Here is a 26,859-nt window from a genome sequence, read left to right as displayed (position 1 = left end):
AAAGTGACTTTCGTGGTTTTGAAGATGACAATGAAGAAGATGAACTAAACCATGGACAACAGTGTTTGAGAAGATCTGATCGACAAACTCGCGGAGTTCTACCGGAACGTTTCAACAATTATGTGGTAGGACTTGCGTGTCACGATGAAGAGCCAGATGATTACCGGCAGGCTTTGGCCATACCGGAGTGGAATAGTGCTATGAAGGACGAAATAAATGCTCATGAACTCAACGGTACGTGGGAACTCGTGAGTTTGCCGATCGGGAAGAAAGTGATAGGTGCAAAATGGGTTTTCAAACTTAAACGTGATGTAACTGGAAGAGTGGTAAAACATAAGGCCCGCATCGTAGCCCAAGGGTATACACAACGGTTTGGTGTGGATTACACCGAAGTCTTCGCCCCGGTAACACGACAAACGACGCTGCGCGCATTGCTGGCCGTTGCAGGGAAGAACGAGCTAGTTTTGAAGCAATATGACGTTAAAACAGCCTATTTGAACGGTACTGTAAATGAAGAATTGTATATGCGTCAGCCGCCGGGTTTTGCGACAAGCGGACAGGAGGAGTTAGTATGCAGGCTGAATAAAAGCATCTACGGTCTGCGTCAATCCGCGAGATGCTGGAACAAAGCTTTGGATGCTGTACTTCGTGACCTCGGATTTCAACCGTGTAGTTCGGACTCTTGTCTCTATGTGCAGCGAAGCGGAACCATCGCAGTGTATATTTTGGTATATGTGGACGATTTGATAATAGGATGTACGAATCAGGACGAAATCGACCGAGTGTACGGAGATCTCCGAGCCAAGTTTGACATTACCGATCTCGGCCCGGTGCGGTTCTTTTTGGGATTCGAGATTGAACGTGAAGACGGTTCTTATTCGTTGCGGCTAACTTCGTATATCGAGCAACTAGTCTCCAAGTTCGGGATGAAGGATGCAGCACCCGTAAAAACGCCTATGAACCCCGGCTATACCACCATCAACGGTGATAGCAAGCTGTTCCCCGATGCAACACGTTACCGTAGTCTAGTTGGAGCATTGCTCTATTTGGCGGTGAATGCTCGTCCGGACGTATCCATCAACGTAGGATTGTTGGGCAGAAAAGTAAATGAACCGAATCATAGTGATTGGGCCGCTGCCAAACGGGTCCTCCAGTACTTGAGCAGTACCAAGTCCTGGAAACTGAAGTTCAATTCCGGAGAAGCCTGGTCGGATACTCGGATTCAGATTGGGCGGGCGACCAGCGGACAAGAAGATCGACTTCCGGTATAGTATTTTTCTTCGGTGGAGGCCCAATCAGCTGGACCAGCAAGGGTCAAGACTCCGTAGCCCTTTCATCGCTTGAAGCGGAGTACAATGCGCTAACCATAGCGTGTCAGGAAGGTATTTGGATCAGGCGCTTGCTGAAAGACCTAGGTGAACCCCAAGACGAAGCGACAACCCTGTTCGAGGACAACCAGGGGTGTATTTGTTTCGCCAAGGCAGAACGTGCAAGTGGTAGAGTGAAACACATCGAGACCAAGAGCCACTTCATCCGGGAGTTGTGTGAGCGCAAGATCATCGTACTAACATACTGCCCTTCCCATGAGATGATTGCCGATGGCTTTACCAAGCCTTTGGGACCGTCGATGTACCAGGTGTTTGTCAACCGACTTGGATTGTCGTCATAGTGGTAATTCAGGAGGAGTGTGGGAATAGAATAACCACTGTGTCATCCCTCGCACTTTGCGACGTAGAGAATAAAACATGCTACCTTTGCTTTTTATACCTTGGACAATAGTCTCGTCAGGTATCAATCAATGTAATAACAAAACGTCAAATAAAAATCATAAGTTGTTCCTTTTTCTCGTGTAGCACGCGTCTCTGAGTTTTTTCTCTCGATAGTGAAATCCTTTTTTTCTTTTGTTTTTCCTGTCGCATTCTGCCTACAGGAATGCGTCGGGCATACGTCGATTGGGTGAACGAACAACAGCAGCAAAATGCTGAATTTTCGCATCAAATTTTCATCAGCGATGAGGCACATTTCGAGCTCGGTGACTATGTGAACACCCAAAATTTCCGTATATGGGGCTCAGAAAATCCACACGTGATTGTTGAGAGGCCATTGCATCCGCCAAAAGTCACTGTTTGGTGCGCATTATGGTCTGGTGGAGTCATCGGGCCGTATTTCTTTGAAAATGAGGACGGCGAGACGGTAACTGTGAATGGTGAGCGCTATGGCCGCATGTTAACCGATTTTTTTTGCCACAAATTGAAGATATGGATACGGATGACATGTGGTTTCAGCAGGACGGCGCCACGTGCCACACAACACGACCGAACATCGCCATATTGCGAACGAAATTTGAGGGACGCATAATTTCGCGTTTTGGTGATGCCAATTGGCCGTCCAGATCATGCGATTTGAACCCGCTAGACTTTTTTTTTTGTTGGGTTATGCGAAAGACCGTGTATATGCCAACTCTCCGCAAACTCTTGAACATTTGAAAGACAACATTCGTGAAGTTATGACCGAGATACCGCCCCATATGTGCCGAAAAGTAATCGAAAATGACCTGTTCCGGATCAAGGTGTGCGAGGAAGCCCTAGGTGGACATTTGAATGATGTTGTATTTCACACATAATGGCATAAACCAAACTTTAATTTGAAATAAAAGTTTCATCGAAATTCGAATTCTAAGTGTGTTTTATTTCAATTCACTTTCGGAATTTGAAGTTGGAAAACCCTGTATTTAGGCTCATTAGCGTTTTATATGTAACAGTCGAATTTTAATCGTGTACATGTTACATGTTTTATCGTGTCTATAAATTGTTGTTCAGTTAGATCACCGGACAGCGGATACAATTGATATGATCATTATTGTGTTATTTATAGCACAACAGCCCGACGTTTTTTCCAGAGCAGAGCAGTTGTGAAAATATTTGAATATCTGATTTGACACAGATGCGCTGAACTAGAACATTCAAAAAAGTGGATAAATCAAGATCATATTTTCGACTGGACAAACCAACATCAAATACCCTATCCTTATTTTTTAATTTTGTTGCACGGTGGATTGCTTGCTCTTCTTTGGTCGCTGGCGGGAAAATTTGCTGAATGGCCTCCTGCCAGTGGAGGGAATCCTGCCGATTTTTTTTGTTCCCATTATTCGAGAAGAGGATTTTCGATTTAAACCACAATTTGTTATTCAAATTTTATAGTACAGATCGGCATCATTCAAGAAACAGAGTAGAGCGGCGATTCTCGATGGGTCATCGCTAATGACCAAGCAAACCATTTATCATGACAATGTCATGCGAAAATGCGAAAACAGAATAGAAACTGAGAGAGGTTGGCGTCGACATCATGCCTCATACCGTACGAGTCATACGGTATGAGGCATGATGTCGACGCTAACCTCTCTCAGTTTCTATTCTGTTTTCGCATTTTCGCATGACATTGTCATGATAAATGGTTTGCTTGTTAATGACACTACGGACGACAACCGTTGATAACGTAGAAGTTCCAAAGAATGTGGTCGACAAATGAAACACAAATTTCTACATTACTCGAATATTATTCAAGTAAATGAAACTAAGTTTGGCATGTAGGGGTTTTAGAGTATAATAAATGTTTCTATGGATACTCCTTCCCCCTCTCTACCATACAAATGAAACACAAATTTCTGCATTACTCGAGAATTATTGAAGCAAATAGAACGAAATTTGACATATGGAGGTTTTAGGGTGCAATAAAGGATTCTATGGTGGTTAGATACTCCACCCCCTATCTAAGGGAGAGCTGCCATCAAAATCAAAGACTTGAGAAACTTCTGCATTACTCGAAAACTATCAAGCAAATGGAGCCAAATTTGGCATGCGAAGGTTTTAGGGGACACGAAACGTTTCTATGGTGAATAGACACTCCTCCCCTCTCTCTGAGGGGAGGGGGACTGCCATACAAATGAAGCATACATTTTTGCATAATTCAAGAACTAATCAAGCAAACGGAACTAAATTTGGCATGTGTAGGTTTTAGGAGGCAAGAAGCATTTCTAAGGAAAGGTGGAAGGGAGAGGGGGTCTCATAAAAGTAATGCACACATTTCAAACAAACATATTCCAACCAAACAAGACAATTGAAAATTTTCGGAATTGGAAATGGGAAAATTCGAAAAATTCAATTCGCATGTGCTCTACAATTATATATTGACAAGCGTTGTTAGTCCATTTGATGTTTGCGGTAACGAAATTGATCTTCGTTCGAAAGTGGAAATGGATTTTAATGTGATAAAACGCACTCCTATATCGTCTTCTTTCTACAAAAATAAAATGGATCGCCGAACGTGTTGGTAAGAGCAAAACTCGAGAAAGGAATTGTCCGATTTAGGACTGTCTTTATTCTATTATATTTGCTGTATCAAACATTTATTCCATGTAACAAAGAAACATGTTATTTTCAAGTGGATGAAAACTCTTGCACGAGAATTGTGTCTGTATATAATCTGATATTATAATGTTGAATTTTGGTAGGAGTACTGAAATTTTATAGTAAAAAATAATTTTAAAGGGTAGATTAGAAGATCAATCAATGAACAGTTCTGCGATTGGACCCATGAACGTGCCCTTAGTAGGAAAACGTGGATGTGATAACGAAAAATAAATTTTGGGTGGGACGAAGTTTGCCGGGGCAGCTAGTATATATATGGATTTCTGTCTGCCTGTATGATTCTTATGGACTGGGAAACTACTGAACCGATCGACATGAAAATGTAGAGGATTTTGGGGTCGGGGAAGGTTCTTATGATACTTCGAGACCCCTCCCCCTCTCTTACGGGGGGCTGTTATACAAATGAAACACAAATTTCTGCATTACTCGAGAATTAATCAAGCAAATGAAACGAAATTAGACATATGGGAATTTTAGGAGCTTTCCACTCTCTAAAGAAGGGATAGGGGGGGAAGAAGGGTGCTGAACAACTCAAGAACTAATCAAACTTAGCATATAGAGCTTTTGGGATCGACAAACGTTTCTATGGTAGTTCGAAACTCCTCCCCCTCTTTAAAGAGGTGGGAGAAGAGATGTTCCCTCCCTCCTGTGAAATGGAGAGGGGGTCCCGTAAAAATAATACACCCAGGTTTTTTTTACGCGGTTTTTTTTGCGCGGTTTTTTACGAGGTTTTTTTACGTGGATTTTCCAATTAACGCGGTTTCTTTACGCGGATTTTCCAACTAACGCGGTTTTTTTTACGCGGTACTTGCGTAGAAAAAGACCAGTGCGATATCACATCTCACCCTCAGCTCACATTTTTCTCTCATGTTCCCTCAGAGCAAATGACGGTAATTAGTGCTTGTAACGGAGTTTAGAGCTTAGTGCCGCACCTTATCACGATTCTTACGTGGATTTTATGTGTTGGGTAACGGGGAGCTCGCCGGGCGGTACAACGGGACGGGGTTTTTACGGGCAGCTATTCGTGAATGTCCTTCCCTGTCTACTTAGCTCTGGACGGTCCAACAGTGGTACTGCACGTGCATCGGCAGAAGAGTGTACAAATTACTAGGGAATCTTCAAGCAACAGCAGATGACCTCATTCGTGAGGAAAACCGAACTATAGCTACCAGTAACCAACGAAATTGCAGGAAAAAAAACTACGGGTTTTCGGAAGCGAGCAACACTCAACTTTTTACTTCCGTTCTACGTAAAGATAGTCCCATTTGATATTTATCATTAGGTGACATGGTTTTTTTTACACTGAGTTTCCGATTAACGCGGTTTTTTCTATACGGATTTTCGAATTAACGCGGTTTTTTTTACGCGGATTTTCCAATTAACGGAAAATGGGAAGATTAGGAAAATTCAATTCGCATATGTTCTGCATTTACATAGTGACAAGCGTTGTTAGTTCATTTGATGTTTGCGCTAACGAAATTGATTTTTGTTCGAAAGTGGAAATGGATTTTAATGTGATAAAACGCACTCCTATATCTTCTTCTATCTATACAAATAAAAATGAATCACCGAAGGTGTTGATAAGAGCAAAACTCGAGAGAGGAATTGTGCGATTTAGGGCTGTATTTATTCTATCATATTTTCTGTATCAAACATTTATTCCATGTAACAAAAATACATGTTATTTGCAAGTGGTTAAAAAAATCTTGAACGAGAATTGTGTCTGAAAATAATCTGATATTATAATGACGAGTTTTGGTAGAATTACTAGGAATTTCATAGTAAAACTAAATTTTAAAGGTAGATTAGAAAAACCCATCAATGAACTGGGACGAAGTTCGTCGGGTCAGCTAGTAAAAAAATAAAATCGTATCCTCAAAATCAAAACTGCGTAGACTCGATAAAATATATTTATTTTAAAATTTTAATATCCATCGAAAGCTTATATTCGATTTCACGCATTGGCAGTTCCACCTATAAGCTCATTTTAAACATTAATGTTAAATTTTGGATTCAGTAAAAATATTAAAAACACATTTCTCATTCATCTTTAGTTCCAAAGTATGGCTAGCATGAGTAACTTCCCTAACGATTTCATTGCTTCTCAACTATTTAATAAAAAGTTTACCCTATTCTCGTTACCTGATCAAATCCAGGGCAAGGGATTGTTAACTGGAGTATGTAATACAGTAAAATGGTATCAGCATTAGTTGGTTACGTCATTCAAAATATTCACATGGGGACTACTCTGATGCAAGTCCTCACAAACCACCTAATACAACATGATCGCTCCCTGCGTCTTCTCGTCGGTGGGTGTCTCTAGCACCTGTTCTCGTTCACGTTTTTCTAGCGTCACCGCTATCACCAGAAGGGTTATGTTGACCACCACCACCACGATACCGGCAACGACGAAATAAAAGCTTGTACCGAGCGCGGCCAGTTCCGTGCTGTACCAATTGTTGTTTCGATCCTCAGCAAGCAGCACATTGTGCTTGAGATATTGTACAAACTGAAACAGCCAGCAGATGAACGACAGCGTTTGGGAAATTCCGGACAAGAAGTTACTGACAAACAGTACTAACATTGTTCCTGTTTTCTTAGATGCCGAGGACGATTTGAGCACGGACGCTATAGCGCCAACAGCTCCACCCAGCGCTCCCAAGCCCGTGCCAATGGCCGTCCCCAGCCACAGCCAGTAGCTCATCACATCCGGTTCGTCCCGCAGCACAGCAAGTACTGTAACATTGAGATAAATATAATTTTACTCACTGTGTAAGACACATTTGAAATTAGACTACTATCAACTTTGATTCAATACTTTAAATGACTCCACATGCGTTAATGCACGCAGCGTCATTCAAATACTTGCCGGTTGGTGAAACTCCAATTATTTTTTCCATTTTCGTCTATTTCATAATGCAACTCACCATCGATATCGTGTCTGCGCCAGCCGTACGCAACGTTCAAATGCTTTTGGCCGCTGAACAGCCCAAAGTGGATGCGTCCTTGAGATTCCGTTGAGTTGGTGCGCTTGGCGCCCGATTGAATCCAATTGTCGGTGGTCAGTGCTGCCACCGTGAGACCCACTATGAGGCAGCTGCCGAAGAAGGTGGCAAATACGATTCCCCGAGTCTTCAGGCTCATTTTGTTGTTACCGCCAAAGTGTTTTGAGAAGTTATCTTAAACTACTATTGTCGATCAGGAACACAAGCTATAAGCATTGGGCAGCTTTGTTATCTTTTTGTGCATTATTCCATCTAGAACATAAGATAATGATTAGGTTTGGTATTTGGAAAAACCCCCTTCAATAGACTACAATGCATCAATAGATTTGGCGACCAACCTTCATTTCCACGGAAGCAAACCCTGTTTGTCGCAATGTTTGGCATTCGAATCAAGAACGACACTCCTCTCGCCGATTTATTTCACTGCACCTCCACAGGATCGAGCTACGTAAACGATCACGACGGTGTGTCTGAAATGTCATGGATTGATCCGATTGATCGTGCTACGACACTATTCATAATACAAACACCACCACATGTTCGCGCTACATACCTTCAAGAACTTTCCTTTCACATACGTAACTCCATTGTCTTAATTGGGCTTTTTTTTTTGGATTACCGTTTGATCACCAGACAATTATACACTGGGTAGGTTCTGCGGTTCGATCGCCGATTATACTTGATGCGCACGTTCGGAATGCAATCTCCCGCCAATCAACAATATGTTCGAAGGTTCACTTCTCGTATCGTTTAGCCCAACGAGTGATCGGAATTTCACTTTCCAACAGCAACGAACCAAAGATCAACACACTCTAATGTTGCAGCCAAGAGCTCAAGCATTACTTGGGTGCAATCATTGAAGGGGGCTACCGTTCAACAATACAAATGCATGGAGGCTCAAAGCAACGGCACCAACACCTGTGAAAGCTGAAGGTAGGCACGCAATAGTGGATCGCTCGATCGTTACCCTTGATTGAGTGCTATAAAATAGTTCATATAGTATAAAAATTATTCCTAATGTGATATTGCGATTGTGTCTAGTGAAACCATTTGATAACATCAGATAATGTCCATGGAATATCATAATGGTTCAGATCATATGTTAAGGAGACGCATAACGATCTGGAACAACTAGAGACGTCGGTTAATCGTTCGATTAATTCAAATAATCGAATATCTGAAATTATAATCGAGTTATTTTGTATCGAATAATTCAAAACCAAAATATGAATACATCGAATAATTGCCACTGTAATCGTGATTAATAAAAAAAGGAATCTTTCTCAAGGTTGACGCATTTTTAGGTTAAGAATTAGGCTATATAATTTTTTAATCGAACATCCTTTAAACATCGACAACCCGATAGACCACGCGACCAGAATGACAACGTGATACGTGTGATTATTACAAAAATAAATATTCGCTCGATTAATAGAATACTGAAAAATAATTATTCGAATGAATCGAATATTGAAAAATTCCCCAACGATTAATCGATAATCGAATAAATGAAAAATTTAGACATCACTACCCAGCAAACATTAAATCGCATAACAAGCATATGCCCTAAAATTTGGTTGGCATATAATGCGCCTAACTGGCATATGCATGCAAAAGTGGAGGCCATATACATACATACATATACATAATAGCGACTTTGCCATACTCATATACGATTTATTACAGACATAGAAAAAAAAAACAAATGGCGCAAAATATTTTCGTGAAATGTTTATTATAGCCTCACGAATCGCCATTTTTATATATGAGTATTTATGTTTGTAGAAATAATAATTGTTTGATTGACTTGTGTTGGGAGTGGAATATGAATGCTTGAAATGGCACAGATTGATGTTTGGTGATAACTGCTCCGATGTGGGTTCGAACTCCGGTCGTCTGGATTATCATCCACCAGCTATCTCGCGCGGCTATCTGAAATTTAATTCAACAGCGGTTAAAAATTTCGAGTGCATCAATATTTCATTGACATTTCAATATGATGTAATATGTTCTTTATTAGGATCTAATATGATTCACTGTTTCATGATTTTCTTCAGCATGCAACACGATTCACTACAGTATTGAATCGATTTAAATTATACGCTTATACGACACACAAACTGCATCAGCGTAATATACGCAATATAATTAAATATATTTTACGACAATGTGCATCATAAAATTGATGTTTATTATACCGAATTGCGACTTAATTTGATAATGGTATTTAAAATTGAGTTTTTACATTTAATGCGATTTCAAATATACACGATACATACTTTGATTGATATTAAATGCGATTATGATTCAAGTGCGATTCACATACAACATACACGTCACGTTCACGTCCCGTCACGTCACGATACGTCAATGATTCTACCATGAAATTCTCATGAAAACATTCACATAAACCAGCAACGTAACGACCCGTCAGCATACGTTCAACGAAAACGACTGGCAGGGTTTGTAGAAAAGAATAATTGACGGAGACGGACGGCTCGATTGGTTTTTGTCTGGGCTTTGTGTCTCGGCTTTTGTTTTGATTTGGTTATACAGTAATTTACATCTACATCGACATTAAGCTAATTGAACAGATCTGTGATGCAACACGTTTAATTAGACATTTTTACCTCTAGTTGGACATTTTTGTAAACATTGAGTTCGGGGCCCAAATTATGGTCCCTCATTGAAAGTCGCCACCAGTCGCAAATGTCCAATTACTGGTCAAAACCGACTCCAATGCGACACTGAGTTGTGCCTCAGCATATCGCTTTATAAGTAACTTACTGTATTTTTTATGCCAACATTTCTCTTAGCTCCAAATTTCGGAGTGAAAATCATTCGCGACTAATTGAAAGAATTATTCTATTTATTATTATTATTATTATTGCATAAGGGTCGGACTACGGGGTTTAAGCATTTAAATAATCGAATTCAATGATTCTTATTGAATTTTTCAAAATTTAGAACTGATTCTAGGCATGCTGATTTGAAAGAGGGCATTGCAAATTAAAATTGTTGTAGGTGGCATGGCGACACCATGAATAAAATTAAATAAATCATTCGTTTGGCATTTGACGTGACGGTGCTGGTGGAAGCATTGACTGCATGTGTGAATTGGTGGAAACGTTGACGGAACGTAGACGTTCTTCTCCGTAACGTGCTATGTGAATCGCACATTATTCGGATTTCTTGTAAGACTTGGCACGTGCAAAATTATACGATTTAATGTTTGCTGGGTAGTTCTCGAAAGCAGTAACATTTTCGGTGAAATTTTGATTAATTGGCGATTATTATCTCACAACATACACAACGACCTTGAGAGCCTTCAAAACATCAACTTCATAACGCTAAAATACTGAAACTTCGTTTGTTTCTATGAACGTGGGGAAGTGAAAATGACACATGGAAATATCACTTTTATTCATCTTTTTCGACGTGATTTCACAAATGTCCACTTCACGCTATCACATTAGCCTCATATTCAGGGGGAGCTCTTCAAAAATGTACGTTTTTAATTGATAAATTACTTCCTGAAAATAGCATTTTTACATGGAAGCGGTGGGCAATGAAAAATAAACACAACGACTGACGTCACTATTTGCGAAATAGTTAGCATTCTATGTCGCTCGAAACTCGACCGTCTTCATTACCTTTTTTCCAGGACATTGGATTGATATTATATGCGATTAGGATGTATTCTGATTTCTTCTAAGACTTAGTACTTGCAAAATTATACGATTTAATGAACAAAAATCTGTAATTGGTTGCACTGCAAATACTTAGCGCTTTTTGGCCCTTTGTGGTTTCTGTTCACTCTGTTGTTTAGATGAAAACGTCAAAACAGCAAGCCTAAAAAGATATCGAAATCAAAACATAAAAGGAGCATCTGCATTCTTCTCGCTAAGACGCACTAATGAAAGAGCCCCTTTAAGCCTCATTTCGAAATAACATTTCAGGCCAGTGATCGTATATGCAGCAATTCAAGTGATAAATCTTCCTAGCGAACATGAATGACGCAAAAGAAAATGTTAGTTTCTCCTGCCAGAGATGTCTGCAGCCGATCCACATCGACGATTTTTTTGCGGCCCTGGGAGAGCACACGCAAGCGGAGCTAGCACGTAAGTGCAAAGATTTGTATGATCCCAAGTAAATTATTAAAATTGTTGCATTCCGCAGTCCCCATCAATCCCCACGTCGAGGTAGACATCGAATCGCAACTGACAAGTATGGACCATTTTGTGCCGCCCTTCCGCTTAACGGAGTGTAGCGGAGCCGACTCGCATGGATTTATGTTGCTTACCGATGGACCGGATCGCGAGCTTTTTGGTAACACTCTTCGCATCAAAGCCGAGCTGTTCGATACTCTCTCGGACAATTCGGAGATCGATCATCCGCTGTGCGACGAATGCACCGATACGTTGCTGGAGCTGATGGACAAACAGCTGAAGATGGCCGAGGACGAGTGGAACGATTATAATAACTATTTAAAGAAACTGGAAATGACGGATGACGTCCCCAACATTGATCAGCTGGAGAAGGAATTGGTAGATCTGAAGCGGGAGGAAGAGCGCTTGCTGCAAGAGCTAGGGGAGCTTACTAGAGAGGAGGACGCAATCAAACTGGTTGTGAAGGAACAAGAAGCGGAAAAGCAGCGGCTTGAAAATGAGGAAGAAAAATATTGGCGAGAATACACGAAACACCGACGGGATGTCATCACTATGGAGGATGAATTTCGCTCGTTGGAGTGCCAAATGTCCTATGCCCAAGCACAGCTGGATAAGCTGAAGAAAACGAATGTGTTCAATGTCACTTTCCATATCTGGCACTCGGGACACTTCGGGACGATCAACAATTTTCGCCTGGGACGGTTGCCGTCAGCTCCTGTTGATTGGTCTGAGATAAATGCTGCTTGGGGTCAGACCTGCTTGCTGCTGTCCGCATTGGCGCGAAAGATGAATTTCACCTTCAAAAACTATCGGTTGGTACCGTATGGCAATCACTCGCACATTGAAGTACTCGCCGATGGGAAAGAGCTTCCACTCTATGGGAGTGGAGGATTTCGGTTCTTCTGGGATACCAAGTTCGATGCGGCGATGGTGGCATTCCTTGATTGCCTGCAGCAATTCAAGGAGGAGGTTGTCAAGATGGATCCAGGCTTTTGCTTGCCCTATCGAATGGAGAAAGGCAAGATTGAGGATTCCGCAACGGGAAACAGTTTAAGTATAAAGTAAGTTAATGTGGATAACAGTTTTCAGGTGCCACTCATAGAAACTGTTTTTCAGAATTCAATTCAACTCGGAAGAACAATGGACCAAAGCGCTGAAATTTCTGTTGACAAATCTCAAGTGGGGACTAACGTGGGTGTCGTCGCAGTTCACCGATGAGAAGCATTAGAAGCATCCGATGGGGTTCACGCTTTGAATGTGATATTTATGTGAAATCTTACGAAACGACAAATGATAAGTTGAAATAAAAAAAAACGCTTTAGAAATGTCATCCTAAAGTAACGCAAAAATGAAATTTGCCAGCTCCTTTGCTGATAGAAGCAGGCAAATAAAGAAGGAGTGGGGCCTTTATGTCTCAGCGTTACGTATATCGCGGTAGAAACTCCAGGTTCGATGCTTCTTCTGATCGGGGGATATTCGAAAACAATACGGCTCGAACAAAAAACATTCGAATTTAACACATTAACGACCAAGCTGTAAAAATTGTTTTTTAACGAAAACCATTGGTGTAATTTTTATTGGAGTTACATAAACCGATTTTCCCGTTTTCCTGAAAATAACAGAAAATCACCAAACAAAAACATTGCCCAAAACCTACATTTTTTTCCTGTAGGAGGTTCAACCCAATGATATTTTTTTCTACATCACAATGTGTGTTCTTTTATCAAAGTAATACACCCAGTTTTTTACGCGGTTTTTTCACGATTTTTTTACATGGGTTTTCCAATCAACACGTTTTTTTTCAATTGGCGCGGATTTTCGAATTAACGCGGATTTTCTAATTAACGCAGCTTTTTACGTGGATACCGCTTTAAAAAACCTGAGCAATATCACGTCTCTCCCTCAGCTCACGTTTCCTCTTCATGCTATCTCAGAGCATATGAGGGTAATCAGTGCTTGCGACGGAACTTAGCGCTTATGACGGAAATTAATGTTTTTTACGCGGATTTTCCAATAAACGCGGATTTTTTTATGAGGTACGTATCCCCCGCGTAAAAAACCTGGGTGTAGTGTAGAAAAGTTTCCACATTGTTGCATTTTATGAGATTTATTTTTTGTTAGGTTATGGGCCCTATTCCAGAAAACGAGACGAGCAATTCGTCTCGTCTCGTCTCGGCTTCAATCACTGTCGAGACGAGCAAAATATCCCATTCCAGTACACGAGTTTCATTGGAATGTTTTATTTGGTAGACTGGAGAGACTTCAGTCAGTTTTTCTCGGTATGATCAGTGATGATAGATGAGAAGACATGTTTTTGTTTTGAGAAAAACAACAATTTTAAAAATGATGAATTGAATTTGATGGTTGCAGTTGGAAACATACATTGCTTATGCAATGCTAGTTTAGCCGTGAAACCATTTTTGAAGATAAAGGCGGAGCAGAAGAATACCGATGCTTTCAATCAACAAGGTGAACAAACACATCAAACAAACTAGACGATTCTTCTGATTCATTGACGAACGCGGCCAAACGGTCGTCGAACCAGACGAGCTACTCGTCTGTTTTTAGTCGAGCTCGACTTCTGGAATATGAAAACAAACGAGACGAGCGCTCGTCTGCTCGTCTCGTTTTCTGGAATAGGGCCCTATGTAAGGTTATGTATTTTCCGCACATTGTTACTTTAAACCGAATTTATTTCCCAAAAAATTCTCAAATGGATTAAATCGTTAGTAAGTGGTAGCTATCATCATAGCTAAGCTATCATTTTATGGCAAAACCTTAATATTTGGTTGCTTTCCAAAGCCATGAAAAAATATCAAAGTTGCTGTTCGATTTTTCGAACGCTTGGCCTAATACGGGGTAAAAACAACTTGAACGAAACAGGCAATAAGATTTGCTGAGTCGATCGAAATACAGGATCGAAGTGCAGCTCTTTTTCACTACGCTTCGCCAATGAACCCGGTCCATGACTGAAATTCTCCAACCCTGGGCGACAACCTTCCAGCGTCACGTTGAAGAGCAGACAGGAGAGTCCGACGCCTTGTCGAAGCTCCTCTGTGAGTCTCAAACGATTCCAACAGATCGACAGATCGAGTTCCGCGCTCCGTTCAGCGTTGCCTGAATCAGTCTTGTCAGCCTTCGGGGAAAGCCGTGTCCGTCCATGATTCACGAAAATGAAAATATGGTGCATAGGAAATTGATACTTGGTTATGAACCCGGCCTAATAACTTTCCACAAATCTGCTTACTTTGGAAAGAGATGTATTTGCTGCCTTCGCTCCGGTCTGTATCGTTCCACGTTTTGTCACGTCGCTCGTTTCACCATGACTGCGCATGCTGCATTCTTCTCGCTCAGAAGTGATCAGTACTCGTCGACAAAACAATCGTTCCGTTGTTCTCGTTGTTCATACCCGATGACGGTCTCCGCTGTCTGCTAATTGGTGCTTTCAAGGTGTTTCAGCATTCATCCAGTACCGTAGTAAGCACAGATGCTCATGTTATTGACGATGTTATTCCTTTTGCTAAGGTGATCTTTAGTTGTAATGACATTAGAGGATGTGCTGTAAAAAGGTGCTACATATGGCCATGTTCTGGGAGGCAGCGAAGTCGATAAGTCTTATGCAATTTTCGTTGGTTCGCGGATGGGCGCTGACCTATCAGTTACAGGTCTGAACAACTCCTCCTAGGCGACCTGAGCATTTAAATCACCGATGCCGATTTTGATGTTGTGTTTTGGGCAGCGATCGTATTCATGCCCTAGCTGCGGGTAGAGTTCTTGCCATTTATCGATACATATGGTAAATAACCTTTTCATGTTGCCCAAAAGTAACCCTCCGTCGCCACGACTGGGATCCTAAAAAGTGTACGCGCATTAAATGAAGGAATACATTAACAGTCTGACTAGTTTAAGAGATGTCTGGATAAAATGTACGCGGGTTGAATAACCGGTCACCGGTCCAATTGATTCTAGAGATGTTTCCTCGGTTATCTTCTTAGGTTGCTCTCCAAACCTTATCTGCCGCCGCGTTTGAAGCTCGATAAAGAGTGCGTGAATATCATACTAACATTCCTTTTAATTCCCTGGTAACCGCAAGGGCGTGGCCAGCGCCGTTATTGACTGTTGAAAGTTCAAGTCACCGAAACTTGCACAATGGCTATGGTTTGCTACTCCCAAGCGCCGTTCGTTGTGTTCTTTGTGTAATTTCGCTGGTTCAGGTCAATCACAGAGAACAACTACGAAATGTGCAGTTTATCAAAGCTCAAGCCTAAGAATGAATTCAAAAAGAAACAAACTACTGATATTAAAATGACTGCTCGCGTGTTGACGCGGAAATCTCATCGAGTTCCGAAAAACCACAAAAAGGCATGTAGAATACTGTTCATTTCACCCGGTATGTGAGCATCACGTTTTATTTATTCTTATATGATACTTAAGTTCCTATTTATGTGACATCTGTGATTAGTGCTTAGTTGCTATTTCTACGCTCAATACCATGTCTTGATTACGTTCAGACTGCCAATCTCGAGAATGCGCGTGTATCAGTGCAAGTGGAGGAATTTTGTTCCCACATTCTACAGACAGAACAGAAAACAAAAAAATCTGTAACGAAAATTAATCGTCGGTAAATTGACACACATGTCTGTGAATATGGCATCTCTGGAATAATTGCACAAGGCGTCGTATGATTACGTGTGTGTGCCTTTGACGTTTCATCGCATACACAGCCATTGCTGACCGAAAGATTCGTACGCGTAGTCAAGCCACGGATTGCATCGCAGTTTTGTTGTTCGTATTATTAACTATTTCGGAGTTCCGAAATAATATTGGCTTGTGTGAAATGCACAGTGCTCTATAGTGCCCTTCTCACAGCTTACGGATATTCGAATAATTGGGATTGAATCGTAACGACGAACGATAACGTTCATACCATTTCTAGTTTTGGTGGGAAAGTAATACGATTGAGTAACGGTTGGAAGTATCAGAATTTTCAACGAAAAATGGGTCGGAAAGTAAAGGTTCGAAAGTAAGTGCTGTACATGGTAAAATATATTTGAAATAAGTGAGATTCGTAAACAGTTAGCGACTGGATAGTGGATAAGAGTTCAGAATCTTATTTTCACTTGAAGCTCTTATCAGAATCCTAGTTGATATACCGCCTGGATAGGGTACCCAGTTTTGGCGGTATTTACGCAGACAAGATGATAGTTTTTGGTGTGTGTTTGGGCTGATCCCTTGCCGCTCGCCACAGCTATCAACAAAAATCGCAGCAAGCCTGTGTGTTTACAGTATTTTTTAAATAGATCTCTTCTTTTGTGACTTGTGCTAACAGTAAAAACAGCTCCAAGATCTCGAAGATTAGTTTGAAGGATTCATCCGAGACTGATGAGATGGGCAGTGGAGACGCTGAACAGATGCTATCATCGAGTTTAAGTTCCCCAAGCAGCGGAAGCAGTCGAAATACTAGAACTAGGTCAATGAAGGGAGAAAAATTGCAGCCGTCGCCAAATCGGGGCAGCATTCTCAATAGAAGCAGTGCGAGTGAAGGTACTTCAGGTATGTTGAGCGAAGTGTGTTTTTGTGGTCGTAGATTGATTTCATTTTGCATTTTCCAGCAACTAAGATCCCTCCGAGCAGAGTGTCACTTAGATCTCCTGCCTTCTCTCGATCAGCTCGAGGAAAGGATATGGGAATGACAGCTGGAGCAGAATCCACGGTACAAACTCCCACAAATAAAGCTATCGTGCAATCAAGTACCCCAAGAACGTACAGTCGTATAAAATCTACTAAACCAACAACTAGTGGAAAGAAGGCAGCGACGAATAGTACAGCGAACGTCGTATCGGGACCACCGCAATCACCAAAATTGGTTGAAGATCGTTTGAAGTCTCCGGATCGGTCGAAATATTTAATGAAGCAGCTTGAGAGCACACTGAGTCCCAAACTCATCGAGCCTACTAAGAGTGTTAATCTTCCGGTTAGTCGCTACGGGCGAATTCAGAAACAGAAAGAGGATAACGACTACATACCGTTGGATGTGGCAAAATTCATCACAAAGTCTCCCCCGAGACCCAGGCCGATCAAGATTGAGGTGGGGAATATTTCGAGTGAGCTGCCACCGTTATCGGATACCACAGATGTTGAGGCAAAACCAAGTGAGTTGGATTTTTCCATTCAGCTGGAAATCCTGGAATCTATCGTTGCCGATGTGGTGACTCCGATTGCGGATCCTAATGAGGAAATTCTGGGTATTGATCAAATCAAAATTGTCGATTTGGATGTGAGCTTTGGCGAGAGTAGTGTAGGAGGAGCTGAGCAAGCGGCGATAAGCGACGACAAGGAACCGGTTAAACTGCTAGAGAGGTCATCGGACGCTGACAGTGCGAAGGGATCGTCGATTGATTTGGATACGTCGAGCGGTTATCGTGTAGGGCAGCTGTTCTGGGGTGCGTTGGGTGCGAAAACGCTTCATTGGCCCTGTTTGGTGTGTCCCGATCCCGTAGATGGGCTTTTGTCGAAGGTCAAACCACAAACCAAAAAACGTATCATTCACATCACGTTTTTCGCGGACAATGGTCGGCGAAGTTGGGTGCAGGAGGGATTGACGATCCCTTTCGAAGGTTTGCAATCGTATAAAGCATTGGTGGAGAAAGAGTACAGATATCTGCGATCGAAGCTTGCGTCGAACGTGCAGCGACATCCTGCAAAATGGATGGAAGCCGTCCGCGAAGCAGAAGATGTTCTTGGATTCCCTATTGAATCACGCGAGCAGCGATTCAAGCAACTGTTGGAACTGCAGCGATCGGAGCAAAAAGCCGGACACAGAAAGCGTGCCAAAAGTTTATCCACAGGCTACCATAGTAGCAATTTTGAGGACTCTTTTGGCTCGAGGGGGAAACGCGCTCGCTCGCCCACTCCCGAGAGTCCCGCCTATGAAGCACTGCCAAGTGTGGCGAAAAGTTCGGAATCGTTATCGAAACGCTTTAAATCGGAACCCGACGATTCGGATCTCTTCCGCAATACGATTTCTCGCTACTTCCAATCGATGACGGATGGCAGTGATGTACTGGAGACGGCAAGCGGTACGAGCAGCGAGTGTGAGGATATTTCCGAACTGGCAGGGTTCGATCGGGAGGTGTACAACGATTTGCTTAATCTGAGCCGAATGTATGTTTTCGGGGACCAAACCGAGACGGAGGCGGATCAGAAGCTGCAGAAGTACGTGCAGAAGATATGCGCACTGCGTGTTCAGCCGGTGGCCGGCGGAAGGAATGGTTCCAGTGCGCGAATCTCGAATCGACTGCGCTCCCAAGCGCTGCGAAACTCTTTCCTCAAGTTTGAAATGGAACTGGGGATTAAACAGCCGAAAGTGGAGTCCATTGCGGCTTCCCTTCCGGTCACTCCCAAGGTGAAGAAAGAAAGGAAATCGTTGGAGGAGTTATTTATATTTAGCTTGGAGAAAAATTATCTGCTTAAGGGTGTTCCCAAGGGATTCGTTTGTACGATTTGCTGCAAGCCGAACGATGTGGTGAAGTGTACAAAGTGTCAAAACCATTTCCATCCAGGTGAGTTGATTATCTTCAGTGCAATTGTTATTATTATTTCTTGTGATTCATTTCGTATAAGTGTAGTCTCAAATTCCGAACACTTCATTTTTAAATATAGATTTACTAAACTTTTATGGGTACTTTCGTATTAGCGTCACCGGAGCCGAGATACAATAGATAGCAATTTTATAAAAATATAAATGATATATTTCAAAGCAAAACTTAACCGGTCAAACGTGTGCCGTCCGAGGCTCGCTAACGCTCGGTCGGACCTAACTAAAGGATCGTCTCCTATGTTTCAAACTAACCGGGCAATCGATGGAACACAGGTTTGTTCGCGAAAGGCCGCCGCTTCCGACGGCGGGTTGACGGCCGACTCGGAATGCGTCACATCGGCGGCTTAGGACCGTCTCTGTTCCTTATCCTCGATTGATGGGGATTACGTTGACCTCAGAATAATTTCAATTAAGAAAAACAAATTCATAATGAAAATTTTGCTCCGGTGGCGTTTATACCCCAAATCCCAAATACGCATTTTCGTAGCACTAAAAAATGACAAAACACTGCATACAGCAAGGCAACAACAATACAAATAATATTTGAATGCCAGTGCTAACAATAAAAATGCTATCTATTGTATTTCGGCTCCGGAGACGCTATTACGAAAGTACCCTTTTATGTTATAAATAATCGAATAATGAAAACACAGACGTTCTTTAAGGTATAGGCTTCATTTTGACATCATTCACAGGTATCAATACAGCCTATAATTTATAATATTAAACATTTGCAAAAAAGTGACAGTCAGAACCAATGATAAAATGTTTGCGTTAGCAAATTCCGTAAAAAAACGAGCATCGTTCATTTTTCAGTTTCTGTAGTTTTTTCAACTGTTTTGATTGCTGTTTTCATGTTAACACTTTGCGGACCGCTCACGAGATTTCTCGTGTTTCGCGATCCGTCTATTACGGATGGATCGCGAAATAATCCGTGTTTTCTACACTTGATGGTAAAATCCTTGGTGTGTCAAGAACCTAACAAGGCCTACTGATGGCTCGCCTTCATCTCATCCACGCCGAAGGAAACGGTCTCATTCGTGGAATCAGAACAAATGAAGCGTACAAGTTTGCCCCAAAAAGTGCGGTCCCTAATGTGTTAATTGCTAGAGAATGTAAGAACCTACAATAACTGGGTGAAAAAAATGATATTTTATGCAGAAATCTTCATTAATATTAATATTGAAGTAGTGTTCGGAATATGAGTCAAATTTCTACGGATGATTCAAATTCCGAACACTTCATTTCAAACGTAAATTTATTGTTAATGTTATAAATAATTGAGTAAATTATACTTTAATGTTATAAATAATTGATCCGATCCGATCCGTCTATTACGGATGGATCGCGAAATAATCCGTGTTTTCTACACTTGATGGTAAAATCCTTGGTGTGTCAAGAACCTAACAAGGCCTACTGATGGCTCGCCTTCATCTCATCCACACCGAAGGAAACGGTCTCATTCGTGGAATTAGAACAAATGAAGCGTACAAGTTTGCCCCAAAAAGTGCGGTCCCTAATGTGTTAATTGCTAGAGAATGTAAGAACCTACAATAACTGGGTGAAAAAAATGATATTTTATGCAGAAATCTTCATTAATATTAATATTGAAGTAGTGTTCGGAATATGAGTCAAATTTCTACGGATGATTCAAATTCCGAACACTTCATTTCAAACGTAAATTTATTGAACTTTAATGTTATAAATAATTGAATAATCTAAACCCTGAAATTCTTTGGGTTATAGCCTTCATTTTAACATAATTTACAGGTATCGATACAGCCTAGAATTTATAATATTGATCATTTGCAAAAAAAGTGACACTCAAAACCAATGATTAAATTTTTACGTTAGCAAATTCTGTAAAAAGTAGTTAGTAGTTTTTTCAACTATTTTGTTTGTTATTTTTATGGTGAGTGCTAGAATTTGTACGAATCTACAATAAATGGATGAAAAAACGATATTTTATGCAGAAACCTTCATTAAAATTAGTCTTCGGAATATGAATCAAGTTTCTACGTATGATTCAAATTACGATCACTTCATTTCTCAATGTGAATTTACTGAATTGATTAATCAAAACCTTGGCATTCTTATTGTTATAGATTTCATTTTAACATCATTTACAGGTATCGATACCGATATAGCGCACTTGGTCCCGAAACCATGTAAACTATAAACAGCAAATACAATCAATAATTACGACAGCAAAATTCAAATTTTTTGCTAGTATAACATTTTTCCAAAAAAGTCTAGATTATTTACTTTAATTTGATATATCGATCATATGAATCGGTCCAGTAGTTCAAAAGGCATGTTTTTTTTTTAAATGTATCTTTGTTGTTCGGAATTTGAGACAAAAGCGTTCGGAATATGAGTCAGTGACAAAAATGGTGTTCGGAATTTGAGACAAAAGTGATTAGACATATTTTTAGTTTTTCACCATGAATATTCATTTGTAAATCAATTTTACCGTAGTCAAGTTAAAAAGAAGGCTCTATTGTATCCAAAAAGCAAAGAGTACCATTTTGAGTAATGAGACACAGTTTAATGACCACCAAAGTTTAAGTGTTCGGAATTTGAGACAAAACGGTATTTCCAAAATGATTCTGAAAATATTAACGTAAAAAATCAGGCAACTGCCGAGGTCGGAATCAAATGTTCATACGGAAGTTCCTTATATGCAAGTAGTGACTTCGGAAGAACTTTTGACAAGTTCATAGATTTTCGAAAAAGCAGAGTCGAAAAATTAATGCTTACTTTTATTGGGATACGTGTTTTCAAACCCTCTGGCCTTTAGGTGAGAGGAACATGGGCTGGTATAAATTGATGTTGATTTGTACAAAAGTAACTACTTGTTGATTCAATGCAGGGGTTCTTGTCGTTACATTTAACTACTTGCAAAAGGTGCTGGGAAGTCCTTACGTGACGAACAAACTAATTCCGCTTCATCGATTTGGGAGTTTTTCGGACACAATATAACTCGCTTTCGGACACAATATACGGGATATCCATCGATTGCTAGGTTGTTCCACACATCAGCTAACGATTCCCCTGCATACTAAATATGTTTCATTTCCAGTTCCGGGTCCCTTGTTTTGAGTTTTTTTATCCAAGTTAGATTCCTCATGGTCATTGATTGGGTTGGATTCCTTTGAACCTGCTTACTCCCGGCATCATCTTGGTGTACAAAACACAAGTTACAGGGGGCACACAAACACAAACTTCTGCATAACCCGAGAACTAATCAAGCACAATTTTGGATGTGAGGATTTTTGGATATGAGAAATGTTTCTATGATGGTATGACACCCCTCCCTCCTCTGGAATGGATCCATAAAAATATTACACATATTTCAACCAAAAATATTCCAAACAAACATGACAATTGAAAATTTTCGGAAAACTCTGAAGGAAAAAGGGAAAATTCGGAAAATTAAATTCCCATATGTTCTACAATTACATAGTGACAAGTGATGTTAGTCCATTTGATGTTTGCGCTAGCGAAATTGATCTTTGTTTGAAACTGGAAATGGATTTTAATGTGATGAAACACACTCCTATATCTTCTTCTATCTATACTAATAAAAAAGTATCGCCGAATGTCAATCAATCAATGAACAGTTCTGCGATTGGACCCATAAACTTACTCATAGTATGAAAACGTGAATGTTTAATGAAATAGTGGATGATAAATGAAATGAAGTACAGGAACAAGTAGAAATTTAATTTTAATTTTTTTGTCTGAAATGACAGCCACACAAACAGGAGACAACACCCACTTAGTTTGGCATTCCAGCCAAGTTAGTTTCTTAGTTCCAGCCTGTAACCATGATTATCCGGTTTGTTTTCCAGCCTGTAACGCTGCACCATCGCAGCTAGAACCAACCGATGGAGCCGATACACCTCCCGATAGCAAAGCCTTCATGTGTTCAGGCTGCACCCAGAAGATACCCGCTAGATGCTTCGTTTGTCACGACCAAGAGAACGCACTCAAGGATGAGCGCAAGCATCGCTGCACGGTGAACGGGTGTGGGAAATACTACCATATTCCCTGCCTGCGGTTGTTCCCACAGCACAAACTTACCAGTACTCCAAATTCCAGTACCCTGTTCTGTCCGTACCACTCGTGTCATACCTGTGTTTCGGACGATCCCCGGACGAACGCAACCACGACCAAGGGCCAGCTGATACGTTGCCTGAAGTGCCCCTCGTCGTATCACCCCGACGGGAAGTGCGTACCGGCGGGTTCGCAGCTAATAACGACCGCCATTCTCATCTGTCCGAAGCATTCGCTCGAGCAGTGCTCGCTGAACGTTAACTGGTGCTTCCTGTGCTGCAAGGGCGGAAGCCTTATTTGCTGTGAAACGTGTCCCACGGCGTTCCACTTGGACTGCCTGAAATTCATTCCGCCCGAGGGAAAATATATCTGCGAGGAGTGTGAATCCGGTCGGATGCCCCTGTACAATGAAATTGTCTGGGCAAAATATTCGAACTTCCGGTTCTGGCCGGCGCTAACCGTTCCCCCACCGGAGATCCCAGATTTTGCCCTGCGAAGACAGCACGAACCGTCGGACATTTGTATCATATTCTTCGGTTCGCATGATTACGGCTGGATCAATCGAAGGAGGATCTATCTGTATCAGGAGGGTGATTCGGATAGCGTGTCGGAGCGAAAGAAGGGTGGTATACTGGACAAGTATAACGAGGCTCTACGTGAGGCGAAGGTTGTGAGTCAGATGCTGCAGGCGAAGAAGGCGGGCGAACATGCGGAGCTGGGTGACAGTTCGTTCCGGCCGCCGATGTATGTGAAAATTAAGAGCAACAAATATGTGCCCCCACTTAGACCGCAAGCTTTTGGTAAAGGAGATGAGGTGCGTCCTTTTCTTTTCTTCCAAATATATACTCTTCATTTCTATCTTATCGGTAGGACACAATGTGCGAATGCAAACCAACGGACGACGAACCTTGCGGACTGTACTCCAACTGTATCAACCGGGCGCTGCTAATTGAGTGCAATCCGAAGGTTTGCCCGGCGGGACCAAACTGCCAGAATCAGTGCTTTGAGAAAAAACAGTATCCCTCGCTGATTGCAAAACGAATACCCCAGAAAGGCTGGGGCCTCGTTACCCTGGAAGACATCCGTCAGGGTCAGTTTGTGATCGAGTACGTGGGCGAAGTGATAAACAACGCTGAGCTGGCGAGACGATTGCAGCAAAAGCAGGACCAAAAGGATGAAAACTATTACTTCCTGACGGTTGATTCCGAGCTAACGATCGATGCGGGTCCGAAAGGAAACCTTGCCCGATTTATCAACCACTCGTGCGAACCAAATTGCGAAACAATGTTGTGGAGAGTTGGAGGAGCTCAAGCGGTTGGTCTTTTCGCTATTAAAGACGTCAAGGCGGTAAGTACCAGTATTCAATTATTCCATCCTCCTTACGTATCCTATTCTGAGCATTCCAGGGCGAAGAGCTTACATTCAACTACAACTTCGAAAGCAAGGGAAACAAGAAGAAAATCTGCCATTGCGGTGCGACCAAGTGTTCCGGTTTCATCGGGAAGAAGTATCGTCCCCCGGTAGAGGACGAATTAAGCGCTGTCGGGCCAAAAGGTCGAAAAGGAGCGAAGAATGTCACGAAATCTATCAAACGTCGAAGACACAGCCTCCACCCTTCGGCACTGTTTGGTAAGAAGCGAAAAATCGACAGTTCACCGCAACTGTCGATTGATGTCGTGAAGAAGGAAGAGATTTCGTCCCAAAGACGCAACAGCAGTGGGGATGTAACTATGCAGCCTGTTGTCGCCACTGAATCCCCTATTGTCAAGCAGGAATGCTTGGAGGAGACAGTTGAATTGAAGACGGAACCGCCACAGGAAGAAGCACCTGCTACAGCATCTAGTTCGTAATGGTGTGACTAGATGACAGGCGGGATATTTTTTTATTGGCTGCGCACAAGCCGCATCACTAGAGGGAGAATAGGCCTCTACCTTTTTACATGTTATTATGTTTATTTAGGGTTCGTTTATTTTGCTAGCCCACCACATTTTCCAGTTATAAATTGAGAGTTTACAAGTCGAAGATGATTGGTGAAAAATATTTGTCGTGATTATTGAATTTTTTGGACAACTTTAAATTATTGTTTTACTGTTCTACTACCTACTAGCACCAGTTTGAATAAATTGTGTATTTATATAGCATAAACCGGAAGTGTACTAAAATAAGTGTTAATACTGATGATGTTACATCTTTCCACTCTATCTACATTGACAATGTCAATAATAATTATTCATGAAGTATTGCCGAACAGCACTGCCAAACTAATTCCCATGATGATTAAACTCTGTTCGCATAAATTAAACGACGTTGAGTTATTCATACTATACCGAGCTCAGGAAAAACATTTGGGCATAGTCTGTCTATGACCATGCTTCGGAGGAGAAAATAATTTTCAACCGTTAGTGGCTTCTAGCCAAAAGGGATCTATTGAGAAAAAATATGACTATTGATTCGTTCAATTTTAAATCACCACCCTGTAGTTATTAAAATCGTTAGTGGGAGTATTTGTATTTAACATGCAAACCTTGCTCATTTTTTACCAATTCCGAAATTCCATTTCTCAAAAATCACGACCGTGATGCTCTCTTATTTCAAGCAGTACCTAATTCCGTTCACCTGACATAAAGTACTGTAAAATCTTAGTAATGACCAGGTCGTGGAAAAGCAACAGTCCTCGGAGCAACCGAAGAACGGCGAATAGTTGAATCTCTGCCAGTCAAAACAAAAAGCTGGATTCTCGGTGAACACAAAGAGATTCGTGTTAAGCGTAGAACATTATGCGCGAAATCCAGGATATCAGGAACACAAGGTTGCAAGTGGGTCAATGCGTTCCAAGTGTATTGCCGAAGCATCGTGTGGCTGTTTCTGAGTCTCAAATCATAAATTAGGTAAAAGCTAAAGGAATATTGATTGAAAAGTGTATTCCGAGAGTTGATTCACCCAAATCACTATTTTACTGATTCGGTGACATATATTCAGGAGGTAATTGTGAAATTTATGTAAGTTTATTTTTGTATTCTATAATTTACTTAACTAAAAATGTAACATCCACAAAGATGGAATCGTCAATGGGAACAAACCCAGAGAAAGAACACGCATCACATGATGCAATTGATGCTTCCCTTAGTATGTCATCTGTATATACAAAAACTCCAACTGAACGCCGCCTTGCAAAGCCAGCTTTCAGCAAACATTAAATCGTATAACTAGCGTATATACAGCGCAATATACCATATTTTGGGAGGTATATGATGCGCCTAACTGGCACATACATACAATATACAATAGTGGAAGTGATATACAGCCATTCCATGTCAAACCGATATATACATATATATTCTCAGATTTTCGTGATAAGTGGTAATTTTGTTCTTTATCGCAAAACATTAGATCCGTATTTTTTTATTTTTTTTATTAGGGTGACCATTTCCATTTCATAGTGGTCCGAAAAAGCATTTTTTCCATTTTTCTCCAAAAATAACTTTTATTTAAAATTCCCAACTTACGAACTACTGGACCGATTCAAATGATCGACATATCAAATTAAAGGCAATAAATTTCTTTGAAAAAATGCCGCATTTGCAAAAAAAATGGATTTG

General features: G+C 41.2%; 3 protein-coding genes across 4 annotated transcripts; 2 read left to right on the top strand and 1 right to left on the bottom strand.

Annotated features, from left to right (window-relative positions):
• Positions 1 to 6,323: 6,323 nt before the first annotated feature.
• On the bottom strand, positions 6,324 to 8,302 carry LOC129775237 (uncharacterized). The gene is made up of 4 exons (XM_055779706.1): positions 7,986 to 8,302; positions 7,771 to 7,902; positions 7,355 to 7,684; positions 6,324 to 7,163 (listed from the first exon to the last, which is right to left on the bottom strand). The coding sequence occupies exons 3-4, from the start codon at positions 7,569 to 7,571 to the stop codon at positions 6,700 to 6,702; spliced, it is 681 nt and encodes a 226-aa protein (XP_055635681.1). The 5' UTR covers positions 7,572 to 7,684; positions 7,771 to 7,902; positions 7,986 to 8,302; the 3' UTR covers positions 6,324 to 6,699.
• Positions 8,303 to 11,274: 2,972 nt separating this feature from the next.
• LOC129776044 (beclin-1-like protein) lies at positions 11,275 to 13,121 on the top strand. The gene is made up of 3 exons (XM_055781420.1): positions 11,275 to 11,553; positions 11,612 to 12,662; positions 12,718 to 13,121. Exons 1-3 carry the CDS (start codon positions 11,442 to 11,444, stop codon positions 12,827 to 12,829), a joined length of 1,275 nt encoding a protein of 424 aa, XP_055637395.1. The 5' UTR covers positions 11,275 to 11,441; the 3' UTR covers positions 12,830 to 13,121.
• A 3,216-nt stretch (positions 13,122 to 16,337) lies between these two features.
• Positions 16,338 to 25,783, top strand: LOC129762548 (nuclear receptor binding SET domain protein). Of its 2 annotated transcripts, none has more exons than XM_055760939.1 (6): positions 16,338 to 16,624; positions 16,931 to 17,145; positions 17,214 to 19,163; positions 23,056 to 24,074; positions 24,131 to 24,607; positions 24,667 to 25,783. In XM_055760939.1, exons 1-6 carry the CDS (start codon positions 16,599 to 16,601, stop codon positions 25,108 to 25,110), a joined length of 4,131 nt encoding a protein of 1,376 aa, XP_055616914.1. In that variant the 5' UTR covers positions 16,338 to 16,598; the 3' UTR covers positions 25,111 to 25,783. The 2 variants fall into 2 exon arrangements, with proteins under 2 accessions (XP_055616914.1, XP_055616913.1); XM_055760938.1 differs by having other exon boundaries at positions 16,931 to 17,154.
• The last annotated feature ends 1,076 nt before the right edge of the window (positions 25,784 to 26,859 follow it).

Source organism: Toxorhynchites rutilus, chromosome 1 (genome assembly GCF_029784135.1).
Source record: "Toxorhynchites rutilus septentrionalis strain SRP chromosome 1, ASM2978413v1, whole genome shotgun sequence".
Lineage (NCBI taxonomy): Eukaryota > Metazoa > Arthropoda > Insecta > Diptera > Culicidae > Toxorhynchites > Toxorhynchites rutilus.
This window is presented reverse-complemented; position numbering and strand designations above follow the sequence as displayed.